The 26,296-nt window shown below is 38.0% G+C and overlaps 3 protein-coding genes and 1 non-coding gene across 6 annotated transcripts; 3 read left to right on the forward strand and 1 right to left on the reverse strand.

The window, feature by feature from the left end:
- Nucleotides 1-12: 12 nt before the first annotated feature.
- On the forward strand, nucleotides 13-5,731 carry LOC148082024 (vascular cell adhesion protein 1-like). The gene is made up of 6 exons (XM_087788375.1): nucleotides 13-510; nucleotides 1,208-1,253; nucleotides 1,634-1,849; nucleotides 3,765-3,774; nucleotides 5,027-5,292; nucleotides 5,339-5,731. The coding sequence occupies exons 1-6, from the start codon at nucleotides 134-136 to the stop codon at nucleotides 5,729-5,731; spliced, it is 1,308 nt and encodes a 435-aa protein (XP_087644501.1). The 5' UTR covers nucleotides 13-133.
- On the forward strand, nucleotides 5,691-12,263 carry LOC148082025 (B-cell receptor CD22-like). 3 transcript variants are annotated; one of them, XM_087789128.1, is made up of 9 exons: nucleotides 5,691-5,727; nucleotides 6,437-6,482; nucleotides 6,866-9,011; nucleotides 9,427-9,480; nucleotides 9,562-9,906; nucleotides 10,264-10,560; nucleotides 10,632-10,974; nucleotides 11,679-11,724; nucleotides 11,972-12,263. In XM_087789128.1, the coding sequence occupies exons 4-9, from the start codon at nucleotides 9,435-9,437 to the stop codon at nucleotides 12,194-12,196; spliced, it is 1,302 nt and encodes a 433-aa protein (XP_087645254.1). In that variant the 5' UTR covers nucleotides 5,691-5,727; nucleotides 6,437-6,482; nucleotides 6,866-9,011; nucleotides 9,427-9,434; the 3' UTR covers nucleotides 12,197-12,263. The 3 variants fall into 3 exon arrangements, 2 of the variants coding, with proteins under 2 accessions (XP_087645254.1, XP_087645255.1); XR_015710903.1 differs by lacking the exon at nucleotides 5,691-5,727 and having other exon boundaries at nucleotides 6,347-6,482; nucleotides 9,562-9,879; XM_087789129.1 differs by lacking the exons at nucleotides 5,691-5,727; nucleotides 6,437-6,482; nucleotides 6,866-9,011 and having other exon boundaries at nucleotides 9,072-9,480.
- Nucleotides 12,264-17,771: 5,508 nt separating this feature from the next.
- Nucleotides 17,772-17,843, forward strand: trnaa-ugc (transfer RNA alanine (anticodon UGC)). The gene has a single exon. It is a non-coding gene; the product is annotated as a tRNA-Ala (tRNA).
- A 1,852-nt stretch (nucleotides 17,844-19,695) lies between these two features.
- LOC148082027 (cyclic AMP-responsive element-binding protein-like) lies at nucleotides 19,696-22,549 on the reverse strand. The gene is made up of 5 exons (XM_087788104.1): nucleotides 22,443-22,549; nucleotides 22,126-22,210; nucleotides 21,796-21,939; nucleotides 21,574-21,709; nucleotides 19,696-20,022 (listed from the first exon to the last, which is right to left on the reverse strand). The coding sequence occupies exons 1-5, from the start codon at nucleotides 22,539-22,541 to the stop codon at nucleotides 19,881-19,883; spliced, it is 606 nt and encodes a 201-aa protein (XP_087644230.1). The 5' UTR covers nucleotides 22,542-22,549; the 3' UTR covers nucleotides 19,696-19,880.
- Between the last annotated feature and the right edge of the window lie 3,747 nt (nucleotides 22,550-26,296).

Consider the following 26,296-nt stretch of genomic DNA (forward strand, 5'->3'; position numbering starts at 1 on the left):
ACTCACCAGACCCTTGTTACGAAACTCCATAAAACCATTTGATTGGCTGAATATCCAGTGAAGAACACTCAAGTGGTGACGGCGGAGGGAAGCTTGGTTCTGAGTGTTTCATGTGAGGAAGTCAATCTCTCTCATGATACCCTGTTTTAACTCCAAACTCACGTTAGCATTTCTTCAAGACACGTTTGTTTCCATCCATCCATCAGCTGTCGTTCCAGCAGGTAGCTCGGTGAACCTCACATGTCACAGTACAGCAAATCCTGCTGTCAACCAATTCACCTGGTTTCAGACCAGCAGTGGTGGTTCCACTATAGTTTCACACGGACAAGTCCATGCAGTTCCGACTGTGGCACACACTGTTGTGTTGTACTGCTCAGCCACAAATGGAATTGGTGTCGGGAGATCAGCAAACATACAACTTAGTGTTTCTGACGATACAACAACCTATGGGATCATTGGTGGAGGAATCATCGCTTTCTTGATACTTGTTTGTCTGGTCATCTGTGTTTGGTAAGTTTGGTGAGGTTCTTCCTTCTAATGTAGTAGAAATAAATGATACACCTCAATATCCTTATTCGTTGAACAACAGTTATCTTGTTTCATGTTTAAGTTAGAATTAAGAACTCAGAGATGGGCTCACTAACATGTTTGGTCTGCATGGTTGATTTAAACTAAACTTAATCCACCAGCATTGGGTCGGTCCATCATTTAATTCATGGACCCTAGTGGTCTATGTAGTATCACTGGCAGCAGTTGAGTCCCTAGAAGGAAGATTAGTGGCTTAGACTTGGCCTAACACACAGCCTCACCAGCGCTCTAGTGTGCAGGAGAAGAAACGTCCTACAACTTTCATTTAGTAGTTTACTCACCTTATAATTAATGGTGAGACAGAACAGTCTCTACAGTACAGGGACTCTAGGCACTGCTAGCTGCCATCAGCCAGCATCAAGGTGGGTTCAGGGTGAAAAATATAAGGCCGGGATAGCAGAGGCAAAAGGCATGAATGGCACCATGGTGACAGACAGAGCGAGCTTGGCCTACGTTCGAAAGACCTCGGTAAGAGATCAGTTGGAAGAAAAGACTTAAACATTTTAATGAACGTGGAGTCTATGTAATGTTCCTGTGCTTTCAGAAAAAGTGGAGGTTTTGCAGTACATTTTTGCATTTTAAAATGTTTTGTTTTAGGATGATTTGTTATATTTTACAGGAAACAACAGTTCAGAGTTTGCACATGTATGAAGACGAGACCTCGGGTGAGTCCATCGGATCACCTTACATTTCATTAATAAAACATAACTAACGCATAATTCCGCCAAGATGTGCACTGGATTTTATAAAGACGCATATTACCAAAAAATAAATCAGGTTAACAACTAAGATCCTTGAAATGATTTGACTCATGTCAATAAAAACATTCTTGCTTCTCCTTGAGTTAGCTAGTTTATAATGTGGAAGAAACGGCAACAATATATTCTTGAGCTACAGTCATCATAAAAGTTGATGCATTTTTCCATGCATCCATTATTTTCATCATGTTTAGAAATAATATTAGGGAAATAATGGGAATTGAGACTATTTCAAATAAAAAAAACAATGCCTCTTTTGTTTACTTATTTTACTTATTTTCAATTAGACTTCGGTTCCTGGAGATTCAGCCTCCAATCAACACGAGTCCAGAGAAGATGTTTTGTCTAGTGAGATTAACTTCTCGGGGAGGAACCTTGACCAGCCAGCTGCTCCGGTGGACAGTGGACAACAGCAGGGTGCCATCTACGCAGAGGTCCATGTACCCAGATCCTCTACTGGCACCACTGGGACAGATCGTCCTGCAATCATTTATTATGGATTGAAGAATTGATGCAGGTTTTTTTATTGCCATATTTCCTCTTTGAATCTATTTCAAGGACTTTTTCCAATAAGCATGTCATCACTGCAATAAATGGTAAACTCACTCACATGTTTCAAATGTTGAAGTCTTCCTCTCCAAGATGCAGTAAGTTATTATCATGACCATGTTTTGAAATTATTACTTCATACAGTCTCCACCGTCTGAAATTTGGGCGAACAAGAGGTTACGAGAGCAGAGTCCACTATGATGTAAAAACGGTTTCTCTCCTCCTCCAGCCAGCTGTAATCACGGCCCGCTTTGTTCATACAACGAGTCCCATGGAGGTGGAGACTTCCGGGATTGATGACCTTCAGTGACAAACCTCCCTGCTTGACCAATCACAGCAGAGTGGGTGTGGTCAGGCTAAATGAGACTTCTTCTCCGGAAAAACAAAATATTCCAGTGGGCGGGTCTTGAGATCATTTTCTAATGCAAATATTTAAATGAAACAAGACTTTTTTTCAAACAAACATACTGATGAGTCCACAGAGGTCCAACATCTTTTTAAGACACACTTAAAACAAAATATTAGTTTCCCTTAAAGAAACAAGTTAAAGTTACAGTTACAAAGACGGTAACACGTTAACGATTACTTTGATTTTAAAAGCCTTGTTGATACTTTAAATGTCATCGATCAGTTAAATTATTCACATTTTTCTTTATAAGATGCTATTTATTTTCACACACTCTGATGGAAGTTCTCTTAAAATGAATTCACAATAAATGTGTGCACGAGTTAGACGAGCGAAAAACACCATTATGGAGCTAGGTTTGTCTCAGTAATATTTGTAACGGTTACAACTTGATCTGCAAATCTTCAATAGTTGTACGTGTGTTGTGATATCCACACTTGTATTTTTGTATTTAAAAAACATTTTTATTTGTAACTATATCATTTTAATTCACAAAACAAAAACATACATGCGTAAAACTTGCAATTATTAGTGTGAAACTACATTTACATGTGGATCAGCAATTAGATTAGATACACTTCATTGACCCCTCAAGGATTCTTCATTTACAAGTCTCGGATTCACCTCATACAGGTTTATTCTGACTGTGACACCCTGAGACGTGTCCACATCACACCTACAGTCAAACATGGTCTGCTTTGGATGGTATACGACAATCTGAGTGTGCACGCAAGAAAAGGGAAGACATACAGAGAGCAAACATGCAAACTCCTTGGTGTCAGATGGTAACGCTAACTATTCTGCTAAAGGATGACCAAGTTCACACGTACATGAAAAAAAGAAGTGGTCAACTTATCAACAACTACCAGCAGCCACCACAGTGACAGAGAGTCTTCTTTTCTCGTCTCAGGAAGGCGAGACGCCGAGGCAAGGTTACAGATGGTCAAGTTTTTTATTCAGCTTTATGTAATAAAACTGAGAAAAAAAGGCACGAAGGAGAGAAATGCATACATTTCATTAATTGCTGATGCAATCTATTTAATTTTTTAGTTTAAAGCTCCACTTTCTTTGTCTTGTTTTAAATATGTGGGAATGATATTTGCTCTATTTAATTTTTTGTGACGTACAAACCAGCTGGCTGAACCTCCCGAACAAAATGGAACAAAACAGATTGTATGAATAATAATAATCTTGATGTCCATGTTCGATCATACTCCTCTTTTTTTTATAGATTTGCTGACAATTTGCATTTTTGGAACTTCTCATTAGTAGCAGACACAGTTCCCCTGTGTATAAAATTAAATGTTGAGGAAGTCTCCAGAATGTGTTTGCATATTTATTTTTTTGCCTTTCACTTCATGAACTCGAGCGAACATCCCGGCACAAATTTACTCCAATCTCTCCAATTATTATTATTTTTTTTTAGCAATTTCTTTGACTTAAATTGTCTTTTTAAATTCCAGATCATTCTTGGTAAGACACTTTTATTTATTTGTATCTCTATTTTAATTTTATAAAGCTCCTTGTATTAATATGAAATCAGGCATTTTTGGAGAACATGATTTGGAAGGAAATAACTATTTTTATTTGTGCAAGCTCTTCCTTGATTTTCTGAGACTCTTGTGTTGGTCTCAGTGCTGTCTTGACCTTTTAAGTATTCATTTTATTGGGTATTTTTTGATTTTTTAAGCGTTTTGTGACCCTGGTCTGGAAAAGCGCTCTATAAATACTGTTTACTTACTTACCTTCTTACTAATCAGAGAAGAAGATCGTTTTTTTTCTATATTAATTTAGGTGTCCATACTTTATATATATTTATATTTTTAATATTTTCACTAATAATAAAAGGAACTTGGTTAACTTTAACATTCTGTGTTTGTGTTGGTAGGAATTAATATGGTGCTGAATGCATTCGTTTTCGCAAGTTTTCTCTGTATTTCAGGTAAGTTGATGGATTGATGCTGATCAGTTTGAAACTGATTTGATTATGATCATAGTAACAAAACATTTTTTCTGATTTCAGCAAATGTTTTCACAGGTGTTTCTACATGCTACCAGGATGCACGATTGAAAACGTATTTTACAAGAAGTGTGGAAGCTCATGCTGGATCATGTTTGATAATTCCTTGTCAATTTGATGTTTTACGAACGAGCTTGGATGGAAAATTGTCTGGCCTGTGGATTAAGAGTTCAAGAAGCAGTCAACAAAGTAAACACTCCATAGAACTCATTGGAAACTTAAAGGAGAACAACTGCACCACCATTTTTTCAGATTTAACCACAAGTTCCGCAGAGTACCATTTCAGAATTCAGTCCAAGAACTACAATGTAACTGCGATCTGTGAGCCTCTTCGTATTACTGTGGTTGGTAAGAATGAATCTTTGTTATTACAAATAAATTGATGTAACTTTTGACTTCAGTTTGACATAGCTGTAATTGTAGCGAAATATTATACACCAATATATTCTCACAACATTTCTGAGAGTGTAAATTTAATACATTTTAACATTTTTCACTTGAATATTGATATTTGTATTAATGTATTAATTGGATTCCATAGTACTTACGCGGTAAATCTTGTACCTTCCAACCAATTCTATTTGAGACTTAAATTAATTGAAAAGTGAATGGAACTGTACAATTAAAGGTATTGTTAAATAATGCAATCAACACAATATGGAGTTAAAAGTGTATGCTCAGAGCTGATGTTGGATTATTTTCCAGAATCTCCTCGGAAGCCTGAACTGTCTTTCTCTGGTGAGCTGAAGGAGAACCAGGCTGTCACTCTCACCTGCTCAGCTCACACTCCGTGTCCACAAGAGCCTCCAAAACTTTCCTGGAGCTTCATTGACAACCTTCAAACCACGGTGGACAAAACCACACACCAGACCCGTGTTACGAAACTCCATAAAACCATCACTGTGTCCTACAAAGATGACGGATTATTGGTCAAATGTTTGGCTGAATATCCAGTGAAGAACACTCAAGTGGTGACGGCGGAGGGAAGCTTGGTTCTGAGTGTTTCATGTGAGGAAGTCAATCTCTCTCATGATACCCTGTTTTAACTCCAAACTCACGTTAGCATTTCTTCAAGACACGTTTGTTTCCATCCATCCATCAGCTGTCGTTCCAGCAGGTAGCTCGGTGAACCTCACATGTCACAGTACAGCAAATCCTGCTGTCAACCAATTCACCTGGTTTCAGACCAGCAGTGGTGGTTCCACTATAGTTTCACACGGACAAGTCCATGCAGTTCCGACTGTGACACACACTGTTGTGTTGTACTGCTCAGCCACAAATGGAATTGGTGTCGGGAGATCAGCATACATACAACTTAGTGTTTCTGACGATACAACAACCTATGGGATCATTGGTGGAGGAATCATCGCTTTCTTGATACTTGTTTGTCTGGTCATCTGTGTTTGGTAAGTTTGGTGAGGTTCTTCCTTCTAATGTAGTAGAAATAAATGATACACCTCAATATCCTTATTCGTTGAACAACAGTTATCTTGTTTCATGTTTAAGTTAGAATTAAGAACTCAGAGATGGGCTCACTAACATGTTTGGTCTGCATGGTTGATTTAAACTAAACTAAATCCACCAGCATTGGGTCGGTCCATCATTTAATTCATGGACCCTAGTGGTCTATGTAGTATCACTGGCAGCAGTTGAGTCCCTAGAAGGAAGATTAGTGGCTTAGACTTGGCCTAACACACAGCCTCACCAGCGCTCTAGTGTGCAGGAGAAGAAACGTCCTACAACTTTCATTTAGTAGTTTACTCACCTTATAATTAATGGTGAGACAGAACAGTCTCTACAGTACAGGGACTCTAGGCACTGCTAGCTGCCATCAGCCAGCATCAAGGTGGGTTCAGGGTGAAAAATATAAGGCCGGGATAGCAGAGGCAAAAGGCATGGATGGCACCATGGTGACAGACAGAGCGAGCTTGGCCTACGTTCGAAAGACCTCGGTAAGAGATCAGTTGGAAGAAAAGACACCTGACAAGTATTAAACATTTTAATGAACGTGGAGTCTATGTAATGTTCCTGTGGTTTCAGAAAAAGTGGAGGTTTTGCAGTACATTTTTGCATTTTAAAATGTTTTGTTTTAGGATGATTTGCTATATTTTACAGGAAACAACAGTTCAGAGTTTGCACATGTATGAAGACGAGACCTCGGGTGAGTCCATCGGATCACCTTACATTTCATTAATAAAACATAACTAACGCATAATTCCGCCAAGATGTGCACTGGATTTTATAAAGACGCAAATTAGCAAAAAAATAAATCAGGTTAACAACTTTAAGATCCCTGAAATGATTTGACTCATGTCAATAAAAACATTCTTGCTTCTCCTTGAGTTAGCTAGTTTATAATGTGGAAGAAACGGCAACAATATATTCTTTAGCTACAGTCATCATAAAAGTTGATGCATTTTTCCATGCATCCATTATTTTCATCATGTTTAGAAATAATATTAGGGAAATAATGGGAATTGAGACTATTTTAAATAAAAAAAACAATGCCTCTTTTGTTTACTTATTTTACTTCTTTTCAATTAGACTTCGGTTCCTGGAGATTCAGCTTCCAATCAACACGAGTCCAGAGAAGATGTTTTATATAGTGAGATTAACTTCTCGGGGAGGAACCTTGACCAGCCAGCTGCTCCGGTGGACAGTGGACAACAGCAGGGTGCCATCTACGCAGAGGTCCATGTACCCAGATCCTCTACTGGCACCACTGGGACAGATCGTCCTGCAATCATTTATTCTGCATTGAAGAATTGATGCAGGTTTTTTTATTGCCATATTTCCTCTTTGAATCTATTTCAAGTACTTTTTCCAATAAGCATGTCATCACTGCAATAATTGGTAAACTCACTCACATGTTTCAAATGTTGAAGTCTTCATCTCCAAGATGCAGTAAGTTATTATCATGACCACCGTTTTGAAATTATTACTTTATAACGTTTTCCACCGTCTGACATTTGGGCGAACAAGAGGTTACGAGAGCAGAGTCCACTATGATGTTAAAATGGTTTCTCTCCTCTTCCAGCCAACTGTAATCACGGCCTGCTTTGTTTATACATTGAGTCCAATGGAGGTGGAGACTTCCGGAATTGATGACGTGCAGTGACAAACCTCCCTGCTTGACCAATCACAGCAGAGTGGGTGTGGTCAGGCTAAATGAGACTTCTTCTCCGGAAAAACAAAAATATTCCAGTGGGCGGGTCTTGAGATCATTTTCTAACGTAAATATTTAAATGAAACAAGACTTTTGTTCAAACAAACATACTGATGAGTCCACAGAGGTCCAACATCTTTTTAAGACACACTTAAAACAAAACATTAGTTTCCCTTAAAGAAACAAGTTAAAGTTACAGTTACAAAGACGGTAACACGTTAACGATTACTTTGATTTTAACAGCCTTGTTGATACTTTAAATGTCATTGTTCAGTTCGATTATTCACATTATTCTTCATAAGATGATATTTATTTTCACACACTCTGATGGAAGTTCTCTTAAAATGAATTCACAATAAATGTGTGCACGAGTTAGACGAGCGAAAAACACCATTATGGAGCTAGGTTTGTCTCAGTAATATTTGTAACGGTTACAACTTGATCTGCAAATCTTCAATGGTTGCACGTGTGTTGTGATATCCACACTTGTATTTTTGTATTTAAAAAACATTTTTATTTGTAACTATATCATTTTAATTCACAAAACAAAAACATACATGCGTAAAACTTGCAATTATTAGTGTGAAACTACATTTACATGTGGATCAGCAATTAGATTAGATACACTTCATTGACCCCTCAAGGATTCTTCATTTACAAGTCTCGGATTCACCTCATACAGGTTTATTCTGACTGTGACACCCTGAGACGTGTCCACATCACACCTACAGTCAAGCATGGTCTGCTTTGGATGGTATACGACAATCTGAGTGTGCACGCAAGAAAAGGGAAGACATACAGAGAGCAAACATGCAAACTCCTTGGTGTCAGATGGTAACGCTTACTATTCTGCTAAAGGATGACCAAGTTCACACGTACATGAAAAAAAGAAGTGGTCAACTTATCAACAACTACCAGCAGCCACCACAGTGACAGAGAGTCTTCTTTTCTCGTCTCAGGAAGGCGAGACGCCGAGGCAAGGTTACAGATGGTCAAGGTTTTTATTCAGCTTTATGTAATAAAACTGAGAAAAAAAGGCACGAAGGAGAGAAATGCATACATTTCATTAATTGCTGATGCAATCTATTTAATTTTTTAGTTGAAAGCTCCACTTTCTTTGTCTTGTTTTAAATATGTGGGAATGATATTTGCTCTATTTAATTTTTTGTGACGTACAAACCAGCTGGCTGAACCTCCCGAACAAAATGGAACAAAACAGATTGTATGAATAATAATAATCTTGATGTCCATGTTCGATCATACTCCTCTTTTTTTTATAGATTTGCTGACAATTTGCATTTTTGGAACTTCTCATTAGTAGCAAACACAGTTCCCCTGTGTATAAAATTAAATGTTGAGGAAGTCTCCAGAATGTGTTTGCTTATTTTTTTTTTTTGCCTTTCACTTCATGAACTCGAGCGAACATCCCGGCACAAATTTACTCCAATCTCTCCAATTATTATTATTTTTTTTTTAGCAATTTCTTTGACTTAAATTGTCTTTTTAAATTCCAGATCATTCTTGGTAAGACACTTTTAATTATTTTTATCTCTATTTTAATTTTATAAAGCTCCTTGTATTAATATGAAATCAGGCATTTTTGGAGAACTTAATTTGGAAGGAAATAACTATTTGTATTTGTGCAAGCTCTTCCTTGATTTTCTGAGACTCTTGTGTTGTTCTCAGTGCTGTCTTGACCTTTTAAGTATTCATTTTATTGGGTATTTTTTGATTGTTTAAGCGTTTTGTGACCCTGGTCTGGAAAAGCGCTCTATAAATACTGTTTACTTACTTACCTTCTTACTAATCAGAGAAGAAGATCGTTTTTTTTCTATATTAATTTAGGTGTCCATACTTTATATATATTTATATTTTTAATATTTTCACTAATAATAAAAGGAACTTGGTTAACTTTAACATTCTGTGTTTGTGTTGGTAGGAATTAATATGTTGCTGAATGCATTCGTTTTCGCAAGTTTTCTCTGTATTTCAGGTAAGTTGATGGATTGATGCTGATCAGTTTGAAACTGATTTGATTCTGATCATAGTAACAAAACATTTTTTGTGATTTCAGCAAATGTTTTCACAGATGTTTCTACATGCTACCAGGATGCACAATTGAAAACGTATTTTACAAGAAGTGTGGAAGCTCATGCTGGATCATGTTTGATAATTCCTTGTCGATTTGATGTTTTACAAACAAGCTTGGATGGAAAATTGTCTGGTCTGTGGATTAAGAGTACAAGAAGCAGCCAACAAAGTAAACACTCCATAGAACTCATTGGAAACTTAAAGGAGAACAACTGCACCACCATTTTTTCAGATTTAACCACAAGTTCCGCAGAGTACCATTTCAGAATTGAGTCCAAGAACTACGTTGCAACTGCTTTCTGTGAGCCTCTTCATATTACTGTGGTTGGTAAGAATGAATCTTTGTTATTACAAATAAATTGATGTAACTTTTGACTTCAGTTTGACATAGCTGTATTTGTAGCGAAATATTATACACCAATATATTCTCACAACATTTCTGAGAGTATAAATTTAATACATTTTAACATTTTTCACTTGAATATTGATATTTGTATTAATGTATTAATTGGATTCCATAGTACTTACGCGGTAAATCTTGTACCTTCCAACCAATTCTATTTGAGACTTAAATTAATTGAAAAGTGAATGGAACTGTACAATTAAAGGTATTGTTAAATAATGCAATCAACACAATATGGAGTTAAAAGTGTATGCTCAGAGCTGATGTTGGATTATTTTCCAGAATCTCCTCGGAAGCCTGAACTGTCTTTCTCTGGTGAGCTGAAGGAGAACCAGGCTGTCACTCTCACCTGCTCAGCTCACACTCCGTGTCCACAAGAGCCTCCAAAACTTTCCTGGAGCTTCATTGACAACCTTCAAACCACGGTGGACAAAGCCACTCACCAGACCCGTGTTACGAAACTCCATAAAACCATCACTGTGTCCTACAAAGATGACGGATTATTGGTCAAATGTTTGGCTGAATATCCAGTGAAGAACACTCAAGTGGTGACGGCGGAGGGAAGATTGCGCGTTTCATGTGAGGAAGTCAATCTCTCTCATGATACCCTGTTTTAACTCCAAACTCACGTTAGCATTTCTTCTCCTCAGATTCTCCTAAAGAAACGTTTGTTTCCATCCATCCATCAGCTGTCGTTCCAGCAGGTAGCTCGGTGAACCTCACCTGTCACAGTACAGCAAATCCTGCTGTCACCCAATTCACCTGGTTTCAGACCAGCAGTGGTGGTTCCACTATAGTTTCACACGGACAAGTCCATGCAGTTACGACTGGGACACACACTGTTGTGTTGTACTGCTCAGCCACAAATGGAATTGGTGTCGGGAGATCAGCAAACATACAACTTAGTGTTTCTGACGATACAACAACCTATGGGATCATTGGTGGAGGAATCATCGCTTTCTTGATGCTTGTTTGTCTGGTCATCTGTGTTTGGTAAGTTTGGTGAGGTTCTTCCTTTTAATGTAGTAGAAAGAAATGATACACCTCAATATCCTTCTTTGTTGACCAACAGTTATCTTGTTTCATCTAACTGTCTAAATTAGAATTAGGAACTCAGAGATGGGCTCACTAACATGTCTTATCTGCACGGTTGATTTAAACTAAACTAAATCCACCAGCATTGGGTCGGTACACCCTTTAAGTCGTGGACCCTAGTGGTCTATGTAGTATCACTGGCAGCAGTTGAGTCCCTAGAAGGAAGATTAGTGGCTTAGACTTGGCCTAACACACAGCCTCACCAGCGCTCTAGTGTGCAGGAGAAGAAACGTCCTATAACTTTCATTTAGTAGTTTACTCACCTTATAATTAATGGTGAGACAGAACAGTCTCTACAGTACAGGGACTCTAGGCACTGCTAGCTGCCATCAGCCAGCATCAAGGTGGGTTAAGGGTGAAAAATATAAGGCCGGGATAGCAGAGGCAAAAGGCATGGATGGCACCATGGTGACAGACAGAGCGAGCTTGGCCTACGTTCGAAAGACCTCGGTAAGAGATCAGTTGGAAGAAAAGACTTAAACATTTTAATGAACGTGGAGTCTATGTAATATTCCTGTGGTTTCAGAAAAAGGAGGAGGTTTTGCAGTCCATTTTTGCATTTTAAAATGTTTTGTTTTAGGATGATTTGCTGTATTTTACAGGAAACAACAGTTCAGAGTTTGCACATGTATGAAGACGAGACCTCGGGTGAGTCCATCGGATCACCTTACATTTTATTAATAGAACATAACTAACGCATAATTCCGCCAAGGTGTGCACTGGATTTTATAAAGACACAAATGACCAAAAATAAATCAGGTTAACAACTAAGATCCTTGAAATGATTTGACTCATGTCAATAAAAACATTATTGCTTCTCCTTGAGAAAGCTAGTTTATAATGTGGAAGAAACAGAACAACTTTTTGTTTTACTTATTTGACCCTTTTCACTTAGACTACGGTTCCTGGAGATTCAGCTTCCAATCAACACGAGTCCAGAGAAGATGTTTTATATAGTGAGATTAACTTCTCGGGGAGGAACCTTGACCAGCCAGCTGCTCCGGTGGACAGTGGACAACAGCAGGGTGCCGTCTACGCAGAGGTCCATGTACCCAGATCCTCTACTGGCACCACTGGGACAGATCGTCCTGCAATCATTTATTCTGCATTGAAGAATTGATGCAGGTTTTTTTATTGCCATATTTCCTCTTTGAATCTATTTCAAGGACTTTTTCCAATAAGCATGTCATCACTGCAATAAATAGTAAACTCACTCACATGTTTCAAATGTTGAAGTCTTCATCTCCAAGATGCAGTAAGTAATTATCATGACCACCGTTTTGAAATTATTACTTTATAACGTTTTCCACCGTCTGACATTTGGGCAAACAAGAGGTTACGAGAGCAGAGTCCACTATGATGTTAAAATGGTTTCCCTCCTCTTCCAGCCAACTGTAATCACGGCCTGCTTTGTTTATACATTGAGTCCAATGGAGGTGGATACTTCCGGAATTGATGATGTGCAGTGACAAACCTCCCTGCTTGACCAATCACAGCAGAGTGGGTGTGGTCAGGCTAAATGAGACTTCTTCTCCGGAAAAACAAAAATATTTCAGTGGGCGGGTCTTGAGATCATTTTCTAATGTAAATATTTAAATGAAACAAGACTTTTGTTCAAACAAACATACTGATGAGTCCACAGAGGTCCAACATCTTTTTAAGACACACTTAAAACAAAACATTAGTTTCCCTTAAAGAAACAAGTTAAAGTTACAGTTACAAAAACTGTTTAAGATTACTTTGATTTCAACAGCCTCGTTGATACATTAAAGTTCATCGTTCAGTTCGATTATTCACATTATTCTTTATAAGATGCTATTTATTTTCACACTCACTGATGGAAGTTCTATTAAAATGAATTCACAATAAATGTGTGCACGAGTTAGACGAGCGAAACACCATTATGGAGGTTTGTCTCTCATTTTAATTTACAAAACAAAAACATACAGTACATGTGTAAAACAATTATTAGTGTTAAACTACATTTACATGTGGATCAGCAATTAGTTTAGATACACTTCATTGACCCCTCAAGGATTCTTCATTTACAAGTCTCGGATTCAGTATACAAGTTTATTCCTAATCGAAGCCAGAAATCGAAGCTTAAAAATCTGCATTCAATGACAATGGGTTAGCTATAGCCTATCAAGAAACTTTTATTTTAAAACAAACGCGAAACACTATACCTGAACAATGTATCCCTTCAACTAAAAATGAAACATAAATCAGAAAACACATGGACTTTCTGCCTGTCAGCTGATAATGCAGAAATGCTAAGTAAATGCTAAGTAAGAGAATTTTTCATGTCGCTGGCAATGACATCCGATTACACCGGTCTGAGGTCACCAAAACTAATGTTCAGTGGGTGTGGACATACGCACAAACAATGTCGGATCTGCAGTGTTCTCTGGACCCCTCCCCAATATGGGCAATGATGATGTGTTTAGTCACTGGTTATCGAGGTGCTGCCCCGCGAACGGTGTTGGTGTCAGAGCTCGGCCCAGGATACGTAAGTAAGTAAAGAATGGTTATTTCTAGGCCTTCTAGACTAAGGTCACAAAGCACTTAAACAATCACAAACAATAACAACCAGAATTTTAAAATAGATCTTGAAAGAAACTGGCAGCCAGTGAAAAGTTTTACGGATAGAGGAAATGTGAGTTCTTCTACTAGAGCTGGTCATAATTCTCGCTGCAGAGTTTTGTATTAACTGCAGGCGAGACAGATCCTTCTTGTTTAGACACGCAAATAAAGTGTTACAAGAGTTCAAACGAGAAGACAAACGCATGAATTTTGAGCTCCAGATCGTGTTGTGACTGTCATGATCTATATGGAACGGAACCCAAGTTCGAGTGAAGAGTCTAAAGCAAAGTACAAAACAGGTAAAATAAGAATACTATTTAATAACACAAGGTTCAAACACAAACAAGAGTCCAAATCTCACAAGAAAAGTCCAAAACCAAATCGACCACCAACACGGGGAATAAACAGAAGAAGGAAAAAAAACTGGAAAGGGGTTCTGAAAACAAAAGCAGTCTCAAAAAACAACTTAAATACTCAGGAAAGATGCAAGGTCCAATATCCAAAATCCAAGGGAAGAAACACGAGAAGAGAATTTGCAGCCAATTACCAACGTTGGGGTAACTTTGGTCCGGCACACTGGTCTGGAGGCGGATGGTAGAAGTCGTGCAGTTGAACGCTTGAGCAGCTCCAGCAGTGTGCCAGTGTCAGTCAAGCCCTGGGGAGAGAGGAGGAAAGTCACCAAACAAATTAAAATCACAATAAAAGTAAAACATAACAGTGAAATCAAGTTTAGAGATTTTTTCTCAGTTGAAGGAAACAGTTTCTGGTCAGTTTTCTGCAGTGTTGAACAACAGACATGTCTTTGTCAAATACAACACCCAGGTTTCTCAGGCTCAGTTTGACAGACTGACCTAAGTCGCCCAAGTACTGACTCAACCCTGAGCTTTATCATCAGGAGCAATCACCAGAGTTTCAGTTTTGTCCACATTTGTGACGGTGTACTTGATCTTCCTGTTAAAAAGTCAAACCTGCTGACTCGGCAGTTGAAATAAAAGTAGAGAATAATGAAATATAGATGATGAGTTCATGCATCATTCATGGCAGCTGTTCCAGTTATTTATCCTGAATTATTCAGCTGCTTGTCGGAACACAAAAGCTGCTTCAGCAGCAGATGGCCGCACAGGACCGGGACAATGATTCTGTAACGTTGCCGTCCAGACTTTTAAATGTTGTTCTGTGTGTTCATTTGTGTGTGTTGTGCGAGTGAGTTATAATGAAACTTGCTGAGTCATCAAACGTATTGCTCATTGCTGTAGGTCTGACAAAACAAGACAAGACCACAGAGGTTCGAGGGGAAGAGACCAGAACAAGATTAGTGATCATTAGGACCAGGATGAATTCATGACCAGAAGTGACCCGAGGTAGAAACGCATGGTGTCATCATGGGGCTCTAAACTAACATGCAGTTGCTCCGCAGTCACACCAACTCAGTGCAGAACTAAATCTGCTGCTTGAATTTCCTCAACTGGTTCAATGGCCATGAAAGTGATTGACATGATTTATTTTTTGGAAAACCATTTTTTTATTTTTTATTTTTAATCTCACTTTCTGTAGCTATATTGATCTGCATACTTGCACACAAAATGTTCAAGTAACATAAATATACGATCACATGACAAATATAATGATCAACTATATGATCACATGACAAACAATGATTAAATACATGAACACATGACAAATATAATGATCAAATATATTATCACATGATGTACATAATTATCAAATATAGGATTACATGACATACATTATGATCAAATATATGATCACATCACAAACATAATGATCAACTATATGATCACATGACATACATAATTATCAACTATATGATCACATGACGTATATAATGATCAAATATATGATCACATGACATACATTATAATCAAATATATGATCACATGACAAACATAATGATCAAATATATGGTCACATGACATACATAATGATCAACTATATGATCACATGACAAACATAATTATCAAGTATATGATCACATGACGTATATAATGATCAAATATATTATCACATGACAAACATTATGATCAAATATAGGATCACATGACAAACATAATGATCAAATATATGGTCACATGACATACATAATGATAAAATATATGATCACATGGCAGACATAATGATCAAATATATGATCACATGACAAACATAATGATCAAATATATGATCACATGACATACATAATGATCAAATATATGATCACATGACAAACATAATGATCAAATATATGATCACATGACAAACATAGTGATCAAATATATGATCACATGACTTACATTATGATCAAATATAGGATCACATGACAAACATAATGATCAACTATATGATCACATGACATACATAATGATCAAATATATGATCACATGACAAACATAGTGATCAAATATATGATCACATGACAAACATAGTGATCAAATATATGATCACATGACTTACATTATGATCAAATATAGGATCACATGACAAACATAATGATCAAATATATGATCACATGACATACATAATGATCAAATATATGATCACATGACAAACATAGTGATCAAATATATGATCACATGACTTACATTATGATCAAATATAGGATCACATGACAAACATAATGATCAACTATATGATCACATGACAAACATAATCATCAAATATATGATTACATGACAAACATAATCATCAAATATATGATCACATGACGTATATAATGATCAACTATATGATCCCATGACAAATATAGGATCACATGACAAACATAATGATCGAATATATGATCACAGGACATATATAATGTACAAATATATGATCACATGACAAATATAATGATTAAACGACATAGATCAAGTCAATAATATGTGACATTAATAAATAAATTAATAAGTCAAATAAAATGTGTGTAGTAAAAAGTATTTACAGTTAAATCAAAAATAAGAATAAGATGCTGCTTTTCATTCTGAAAACTAACTCGTCTGAACAGCTGAAAAATGTTTGATTACTAATCAAATATATTTGAACGAGTTGAAAAAAAAAGATTGTCGATGAATGATGTCTAAAAACTGGACAAGTGGAAGTGAAAGAAGAAAATCTTGGTCTTAAAATAAGTTTGTCTAACTCATGTAACCAGAGCTTCAAATACACTATTAAGCAACGCCACTCTCAGGCCACTTCAGCTCCAATATCCTGACAAACCACGTGGCTCACAGTGAAGTAACGTTTGTCGTCCTCCCAGCACAGGCTGACAGCCATTCATTGTGCAATTTCATCTGAAGTGCAGTTGTTTTGCAAAGTTCCCTTCTTTCGAGGAAATTAATGTGTTTCTGCAGTTGATCTGCACCAGATGCTGCTCTGAGCTCGGCTGACTCACCGTCGTCCGGAAGCTGAAACTTCAACAGCTCCACTAGTAACACACAAAGAAGAGAGATAAGGGTTCGAGAAGCTTTGTCAGGCTGTTGATGCAACAACTCTGGGGGCAAATCTGTTACAAGTTGAGTTCATCACCTAACCCTGAATCTGAGTGACATTAAACAGTTTTTGTTTTTTTTCAAAAAAAATAAAATAAATGATCATCATCTAAATAAGACTTAAAATTCTTTCCTCAGTTTCTGTATGGACAGGTCAGTCTGGAAATGACTGTTTGTTAATCTCAATGTATTTCTTTTGAGATAACAGAACACAAGTCTGTTAAAAACTAGAATTAATATATTCTTCTTTTGTCTTATCTATAAAACACACAATTGAAACAAATTAACAATTAAAGCAATGAAACAAATGAACAAACTATATCAAATGAACAGACTATAGAAATGACCCACATTCAGAAACTAATTCAAAATCAAATGTAGAAAGTCTCCGCAGTTTGGATTCCCAAGACTGCGTAAGCTTATTTTGTCCTCCTCAGCCACCGTAAGTAGTAGAGGAATAACATGAGCAAATAAATGCGTAAAGAAAATGTCTATATAGAAAATAGATTTCCACAACTAAGTCCGTATTTATCCCCCAAATGGTGTGTTTTTTTTGTCCTATTGCCGTGTAACCTTAGAATGTCAATAGAAAAGAAAATAAACATGTTTTATCTTTAAAACGCCTGCACTGCCTGATAGACGTTATCTGGGGATGTAGCTCAGTGGTAGAGCGCATGCTTTGCATGTATGAGGCCCCGGGTTCAATCCCCGGCATCTCCAGGAAAAACTTTTTTATTCGTTTTCTCTTAAAACTTTATAGATTTTTTTCATTATTTTGTTAAAATCCACATGTACAATTAATTAACAATTTTTCAATTTATATCAATCGGTATATGTGTTTAATTACCTAAGAAACAACATGGCCAAGAAACACAACATACATACGAGAATGTTGCAACAACGTTTTAACTAATTCATCAGATTAAATAGAAATACTTATACAACCTGTGATGTGTTCTGTATAAAAACAAAGGACGAGTCGTAGAATAAAAGTAGAAACTGCAGTTTAAGCAAACAGCCGCTAGAGAGCGATGTCGCTTCCGTTCTGAGTCTCCTTTGAAAATGTCCAAACCAGGTGAAACTGAACAGTCCTCGCTGTAAACTTGACAATAGGTATATTTTCAAATGAACAAAACGTAAAAAGAGATGTGTTTGAAATCAAGCTCTAATTCAATAATTATGTATTTGGATTAATCATCACGTTAATGGATGAATTACAAGTAAGGTAAGGTAAGGTAAAACTTTATTGATCCCTCAGGAGGTCTCCTTCGGGAATTTTTTTTTCCAGTAGCCAGCAATTTTTCATAAACAATAAAAAATAATACATAAAAAATAAAATAAGAAAAGAACATAAGAGAAAGAACAAGATGACACAATCTAAGTATAAAGATAAAGAACATAGGTCAAAGAAAAACAACAAAGACAAAGGATACAAAGACTAACATAGAACAGAACATCCAGATACTCTCACTCCACTCCTGCCCCCAAACTCAGAATTGTACAATTTAATAGCCCGAGGGATGAATGAGTCCCTGAGTCTATTTGTTTTGCACCTGGGTAGGAGCATTCGTGCACTCATTCTGCTTCTCTGCTCACTGATGACAGTGCTGAGAGGATGACTGTCATCATCCATGATGGACAGTAGTTTGTCCAGTGATCTCCTCTCAGCAACTGTCACCAGTGAGTCCAGCTTCATTCCAACCACAGAGCCAGCCCTCCTGATCAACCTGTCCAACCTGTTGACACTCCTCTTGGACACATTTCCACCCCAACACACCACAGCATAGAACACTGGCCACTACAGACTGGTACAACATGCAGAGGAGCTTCTTGCAGATGTTAAATGATCGAAGCCTCCTCAGAAAGTACAGTCTACTCTGAACCTTCTTATATACATGGTCTGTATTGCAGGACCAGTCCAGTTTACTGTCCATCCACACACCGAGGTACTTATAGTTGTCCACTATCTCCACCTCGTCGCCTCTGATGGACACTGGACGTGGCTTTGTCCTGGACCTCCCGAAGTCCAAGACCAGCTCCTTGGTCTTTGAGGTGTTCAGCTGCAAGTGGTTCCTCTCACTCCAGTCCACAAAGTCACTTATCAGACTCCTATACTCGTCTTCGCTGTTGTCCCTGATGCATCCAACAATGGCAGTGTCGTCAGTATACTTCTGGACGAGACTCAGCTCTGAGTTGTAGCAGAAGTCTGAATTGTAGATGGTGAAGAGGAGAGGGGCCAGTACTGTCCCCTGAGGTGCTCCTGTACTGCACACCACAGTGTCAGACTTGATATCCTTCAGCCTGACATACTGTGGTCGATCAGTAAGATAGTCCGTAATCCAGGAGACCAGACCAGGGTCCACATGCATCTTAGTCAGTTTGTCCTGCAGCAGAGTGGGTTGGATAGTGTTGAAAAAGTACTTGTGTATATATACAATACGAAGTTGTATACATTTGTTCATTCTGGAAATATGAGATTGAATTTATTATCATTATCAAAGTGTTTTCTTCGAGCACATTTCTCTTCACGATCTGGAGAGACTTATTAAACCTCAACTCAGTCACAGGGGAGTCTCGTCGGTCATCTGTTCCTTTATTTAAAAATGGAATAAAAAAAAAGCACCTGTATTACACCACAGTGTTTGAGTCCCTCACTGAGGGAGAAGTAGCATTGTTTACGGGGGAAACAATGTCACTCCAGCCCAACGAGGCTTCAAATGCTGCTTAATGTTGAAGAAGAGGATTCCCTCTCGAGAGTCACTCAGACAGTCCGTATTTGGTCTTCAGGGCACTGAGCTCCTCCTTCAGAGCAATGTGTTGTATCTGCAGGTCGGCCGCTTGCTTCTCCAACCGCTCCACGTATTCCTTTTTCCTCTGTCGGAACTCCTGCACGGCGATCCTGGAGGGAGGGAAATTGAACTTGCTGATCACATGACGAAGATGGAAAGAGGGACAGATTTGGAATCATTTGACAACAAAATGTGTAGTTTAATTGAAGAAACAATATTTCTTGTTGCCCTACTACGTCTGATGTTCCGTCTATACCAGGGGTTGGAAATTCAACTACTTCAGGAGCCACATTATTATACCGTGACTGTTGTAAGGGTCATCGAGCCAAAAGAAAGAAGTCAAAACATCAAACAGTTTAAATGTAAAACAAAAACTTAAAGATCAACAAATATAACCTTAAATATACAAATTTAATTTAGATAAACCATCCACCCATTTCCCTCCACTTATATCCCCTTATGGATGTCATGGGGGGCTGGAGCCTACCCCACTTTCTTCAGCAAGAGTTCACCCTGGACGGGTGTGTCATAGAGCAAACAGAGACACACAACCAGTCACACACACACTCATACCGGAAAATTTCCCAAGTTCATCAACCTCTGTATGTTTATAAGTAATATCTTTAAGTAATTTTTATTTGTATAGCGCTTTTCTAGACCAGGGTCACAAAGCGCTTAAACAATCAAAACAACATTCAATAAAGTTTATACTTTAAAGATCAAGATAAAACTGAGAACACAACCGGAGTTCCAGAAAATCAAGGAAAAGCCTGAACAAATAAAATCGTCTTAAGATGTTTCTTAAAGGAGTCAGTAGATCCATCAAGCGCAAAGAGATATCGCATTAAACACTGCGCCACCTTGAGTCCCTTTGTAACCCATTATTTAAAAATGATACGAACATTTTTTTTCTCCTAATATGATCTCAATATTAACTCTTTTGGGGGCCAGAGAAATATCCACTAGATTTGACAAAACACGGAAAGAGTTACATTTAGAGTTAATACTATTACAAATACAAAATAAAATAGCTAGCAGTAGTAAATGGGGAAACCAGCTTATTGCATATGTTGTAGGTGAGTCCGACCTTTTACTCATGGTCAAGATTTAGTAATCCCTCTTTCTACTACTTCCTCCTTCTTCTTCTTTCAGGATCAACTTTAAAATTCTGGTTCTTACTTTCAGAACTATTCATGGTCAGGCTCCTCCTTACATCACTGATCTGATCCTGCCTTACACCCCAGCTCGGGCTCTGAGGTCTGTGGATCAGAATCTACTGATGGTTCCACGCACACGGTTCAGGACCAGAGGAGAGAAATCCTTCCAGGCTGTTGCTCCTATGCTTTGGAACAATTTTCCTCTCCCTCTGTGTTTGATGATCTACTGACTCCTTTAAGAAACATCTTAAGACATTTTTATTTGTTCAGGCTTTTCCTTGATTTTCTGGAACTCCTGTTGTGTTATCAGTTTTATCTTGCCCTTTAAAGTATATACTTTATTGAATATTGTTTTGATTGTTTACTTACTTTTTTACTTACTACTAAGAATGGTACCATGGAAGGTACACAACAAACCCGGCAGGAAGCAGACAGCTTCACATCAAATGCATCTTTTTCATTTGACAATTTAATTCTACCGTACAAAGTCCATTCGTCTCCCACCTGTTCTTCATCAGCCGCACCGCTCGCTTCTGTGTCGGGTCTTGGCCCAGCTTCTTGGGGTTCAAGTTGTCGAGGGGGACGACCAGCTGCTGCAGGTCGGAGCTGGTGTCGTGAAGTTGGTAGGTGCTCGTTTCGTCTGAAGACACACACAATATGAGTCGAGAACCAAACAACCAACAACAGCTCTGGCCTCATCGCTGGGTTCATGTCATAGAGTCGTACTTGCAAGTGTCTTGGTGGAGAACATCTGCAGACCACTGGTGGGCTGGAGACTCTGTGGAAGACTCTCCGCTGTAGGTGGAACATTGTTGACGATGGTGAATTGCAGCTTCTGGGGACACTCATACTGGAACTGGTGAGGGTTTCCTTGGACGGATGGACAGTAAAGAACAATAAAGTAGATGAGAAAATGAAAGACAAAACGTTTTAGCAAAGCATGACCTTATTTAAACCTTAAAAAATAACCAAACATTAAACATCAATGTTTGAAATATCATTTATAGGAGCTTAATATTTTCACCATAGACACACAAACAGTTGATAATAATTTACCTGGTATCGTGTAAACGGAGTAACTTTCAGGGAAATATTTTCTGTCCTCATAGAAGTGATACTGTCCAGCTGGATCGTCCATCATCTGAATTAAAATCGACAAAGAGATTAACAACACAACAACCACACATGTCACGTGGAAATCGCAATCTTACAGTGTATATATTTATTTAAAAAAAAAAAGAGTTCGATTGTAGTTCGAAAGCGGATCATATAAACCCCATTAAAACCACCCACTTCAGGATATATATGTGTGTGATATTTGAAGGATACTATATTCAGGTCTGAAGAATTGTGAAAGAATTGTCGTCACTTACATTGTCTTTGTAGAGGTAGTGCTGGCGAACTACATCGATCAACAAAAGGCAGTAATCCATATATTGTACCGCAACATCTATATATAAGATTCGAAACATGTGGAAGACACATTAAAGGCCAAACTATGGCAACCACGTGACGTCATCAAGAACGGGGATGGAGCGACGTGGGGTCACGTGACATCAAAAGAAAAAATCTCGCGCGTTTATTGCTCATTTTACGGTAAAGACGCTTGAACGCTGCCAGGAAGCGCGAGACATTTGATAAAAAATTGCTTTTGTCACGCAATAAATAAACAATAATATTGTTTTTTTTCAACCTGATATTCCGCTTTCGTTGGAGCAAATGATTATTAAATATGTATTTATTTATTTTGACAAATTATTTTACTCTTTAAATCTCAAGATCGCCATAAAAATGACATTTAAATATTCACGAAAATGAAACTAATTCCATATTTAGAATGCGGGTTCGCATCTCAAGCGAGACCGCAGCTTTTGTAAAAAAAAAAAAATGCAAATTTGAATCTCGTAATTACGGTAACTACCACGTTTATTAGTTTGAGTCAGAGTGAAAGATGGAAGGATTGAGGGTCAGGCAAACATTTGAACGAGGAAGGAGTGAAGGGGAGGGAACTAGGAAGGAGGAGAAGAAGGTATAAGGGGCCACAGGTGGAGATGTGGAAATGAACAATTACAGTGAGAGTAATAAGAAACAAGGGCAGGCAGATGGAGTCCAGGGAATCAGTCGAGAAGGGAGGGAGATGTGGGTTGAATTAGGGAGGAGAAGGAAATGAAGAATGAAGGAATAAGTCAGGATGAAAAAGGGGTGGGGAGGAAAGAAAGGAAAGAAGCTAAGGGAGGAAGGAAATGAGCATTCATCAGGTAGAGTAATTACAAAAGAAGGAAAAAGTGCAGGTAAGGAAGGAATGAGGTTTATACAAAGGTGTACATGAAGAGTCCTCTGCCTTGCTCAAGGGTATGTGGTAGAGTCTGAACCGGCACCGTCGCCAGCCGAGAAGAAAACAGTTCGGTGTTGAACCGTCATGTTTAGTATTCCGGCTGGAAGCGACAGCCACTTGAAGATTGAATAAGGGCGAAGACAATCAGCCGCTTCTAAGTTTAGAGCTCATCTCACACTCAGAGTCTGCATAATTCAAGCCTTCGCACAGGCTGCTGGGGAAAAAACACACCTGTCAGAGGCCAAAAATAAAAGTAGGAGACCCATATTAGTATGGAATAATTATCAGGTGATCACATGATCGTTTTCATACCATCTTCATGTAATCTCTAAATAAATCTGTAAAGCCCAGGATCAGACTGTGCTCGTGGTGAAGAGGGTGAAGGAGAACATATGTGTGGCAAAAAGAGTCTAAAGAGCAGGATTAGACCAGCAAAGTGGGTCCTTTCTTGGATCTTCCTTTTATCAAGCAACTGCTGGAAACTTGCCTTTAATTAAAACTATAAATACAGTCATTCGATGTTGCCCAAGATAGACATCTCTGGCAAAACATGCCAGAGTTGGAATCAGGACCAACTCACGCGGACATTAAGTTGGTTAAAATATTTCTTTTATTCTCCCTCCATCGTTACTGGTTTGCTCGTACCGTCAGCTGTGCCAAGCTTTAGACAGTTTTTTCCTGTACGCCTGCTCGCTGTCACGACACAAACCTACACAAACCCAGGCTGTCATCCTACAGAGCGGTGCTAGGCCATTAAATCCTCACATATGAATAAAAAAATAATAAATAAAGATGCAAATGGATTCAAGCCAAATACCATTACATTATTATTATACTGTATTTTATACAACCTTTATTCAAAGATACATATAAAAGAACTTTTTTTTTCCCAAAACGTTTTTCACCTTAAATCGTCATAAAATTGTCAAAAGTCTTAAAACAAGAACCTTTTTTATCATTTTAAGAATCATTAACTTGTATTGCCAGTGTTTTAACCATGACACACATTTTTAATAGTGGCTCTACAGAATAAAAATATTAAATAATATAAATTAAATAAAAGGTGATTCATAAAAATACAAAGAATTAAAATAAAAAAATAACATTACCATAAAATGCCATATAAATAATGAATGAGTAATACAAATAAAATAAAATTTCATTAAGTAATCTTTCCATTGGAGTTAGAAATAGTGGAAATAGTGGACAACTATAAGTACCTCGGTGTGTGGATGGACAGTAAACTGGACTGGTCCTGCAATACAGACCATGTATATAAGAAGGTTCAGAATAGACTGTACTTTCTGAGGAGGCTTCGATCATTTAACATCTGCAAGAAGCTCCTCTGCATGTTCTACCAGTCTGTGGTGGCCAGTGTCATGTTCTATGCTGTGGTGTGTTGGGGTGGAAAGGTGTCCAAGAGGAGTGTCAACAGGTTGGACAGGTTGATCAGGAGGACTGGCTCTGTGGTTGGAATGAAGCTGGACTCACTGGTGACAGTTGCTGAGAGGAGATCATTGAACAAACTACTGTCCATCATGGATGATGACAGTCATCCTCTGAACACTGTCATCAGTGAGCAGAGAAGTAGAATGAGTGCACGAATGCTCCTTCCCAGGTGCAAAACAAATAGCCTCAGGGACTTATTCATCCCTCGGGCTATTAAATTGTACAATTCTGAGTTTGGGGGCAGGAGTGGAGTGAGAGTATCTGGATGTTCTGTTCTATGTTAGTCTTTGTATCGTTTGTCTTTGTTGTTTGTCTTTGACCTATATTCTTTGTCTTTATCTTTAGACTTAGATTGGGTCACCTTGTTCTTCCTCTTTATGTTCTTCTTCTTATTTTATTTTTTATGTATTATTTTTTATTGTTTATGAAAAATTGCTGGCTATTGGTAAAAAACAATTTCCCGACGGAGACCTCCTGAGGGATCAATAAAGTTTTGATCCAGCCTTACACCCCAGCTCGGTCTCTGAGGTCTGTGGATCAGAATCTACTTATGGTTCCACGCACACGGCTCAGGACCAGAGGAGAGAAATCTTTTCAGGCTGTTGCTCCTAAGCTTTGGAACAATCTTCCTCTCTCTTTGCGCTTGATGGAGTCTACTGACTCCTTTAAGAAACATCTTAAGACGTTTCTATTTGTTCAGGCTTTTCCTTGAATTTCTCGAACTCCTGTGTTGTTCTCGGTGTTGTCTTGATCTTTGAAGTATGTACTGTTTTGAGTATTGTTTTGATTGTTAAAGCGCTTTGTGACCCTGGTCTCGAAAAGCGCTATATAAATAAATATTACTTACTTACTTACCTTACCTTACCTTAAATAAATGCTCAGGAGTTGCAGACCTGATATTCATAAGCTCCTCTCTTGACTCACAAGAAACAGTATATAAGACTGAAAAATCGAACCGAGCACCAAGGCAGACATCTGCGGAGCAGTTTCTACATCATCTTAGATGTCATGAGGGCCACCTGAGAAGGTACCTGGTTCCAGGAAGTGCCTGGTTCTCCAGATCATCACCATCCTAAACACATGTTTTTCATTCCAGCAACGCTGACCCCAGAGATCTGCACCACTAAAATTCTCTATCAACGTCCTTAAACTGTGCCTGAAACAGGTCCAGGAAAATGGAAAATATTTGAATCATGAAGCTTTTAATTAAAATACTGTTGACATTTAGACAAAGTACACCATGTTTCCATAGAAACCGTGTGTCTTATGTTAAAATGTTCTATCAAAACCTAACATCAAGGTTAATGTAAGAGGAAGGAAGTTTAGTTTTAAGCCTCTCAATTCAGGACACCCTTGCAACATCCTATCACAACTTACACCAACATATTCATTATATATTCATTTAAATTGTTGCAATGCACTTTGGGTTTTTAATCTCGTAGA

This window comes from Callionymus lyra, chromosome 4 (assembly GCF_982586985.1).
Source record: "Callionymus lyra chromosome 4, fCalLyr1.hap1.1, whole genome shotgun sequence".
Taxonomy (NCBI): Eukaryota; Metazoa; Chordata; class Actinopteri; order Syngnathiformes; family Callionymidae; genus Callionymus; species Callionymus lyra.

Excerpts from the sequence above, each read along its gene's own strand:
- LOC148082027 (XM_087788104.1), bottom strand. The coding sequence starts at position 22,541 with ATGTTTCGAATCTTATATATAGATGTTGCGGTACAATATATGGATTAC. Across the intron at positions 22,211-22,442 it reads ACTACCTCTACAAAGACAAT|ATGATGGACGATCCAGCTGG; the intron begins GTAAGTGACGAC and ends ATTTTAATTCAG. Across the intron at positions 21,940-22,125 it reads CTCCGTTTACACGATACCAG|GAAACCCTCACCAGTTCCAG; the intron begins GTAAATTATTAT and ends CATCCGTCCAAG.
- LOC148082024 (XM_087788375.1), top strand. The coding sequence starts at position 134 with ATGATACCCTGTTTTAACTCCAAACTCACGTTAGCATTTCTTCAAGAC. Across the intron at positions 511-1,207 it reads TGTCTGGTCATCTGTGTTTG|GAAACAACAGTTCAGAGTTT; the intron begins GTAAGTTTGGTG and ends TATATTTTACAG. Across the intron at positions 1,254-1,633 it reads GTATGAAGACGAGACCTCGG|ACTTCGGTTCCTGGAGATTC; the intron begins GTGAGTCCATCG and ends ATTTTCAATTAG.
- LOC148082025 (XM_087789128.1), top strand. The coding sequence starts at position 9,435 with ATGTTGCTGAATGCATTCGTTTTCGCAAGTTTTCTCTGTATTTCAG. Across the intron at positions 9,481-9,561 it reads AAGTTTTCTCTGTATTTCAG|CAAATGTTTTCACAGATGTT; the intron begins GTAAGTTGATGG and ends TTGTGATTTCAG. Across the intron at positions 9,907-10,263 it reads TCTTCATATTACTGTGGTTG|AATCTCCTCGGAAGCCTGAA; the intron begins GTAAGAATGAAT and ends ATTATTTTCCAG.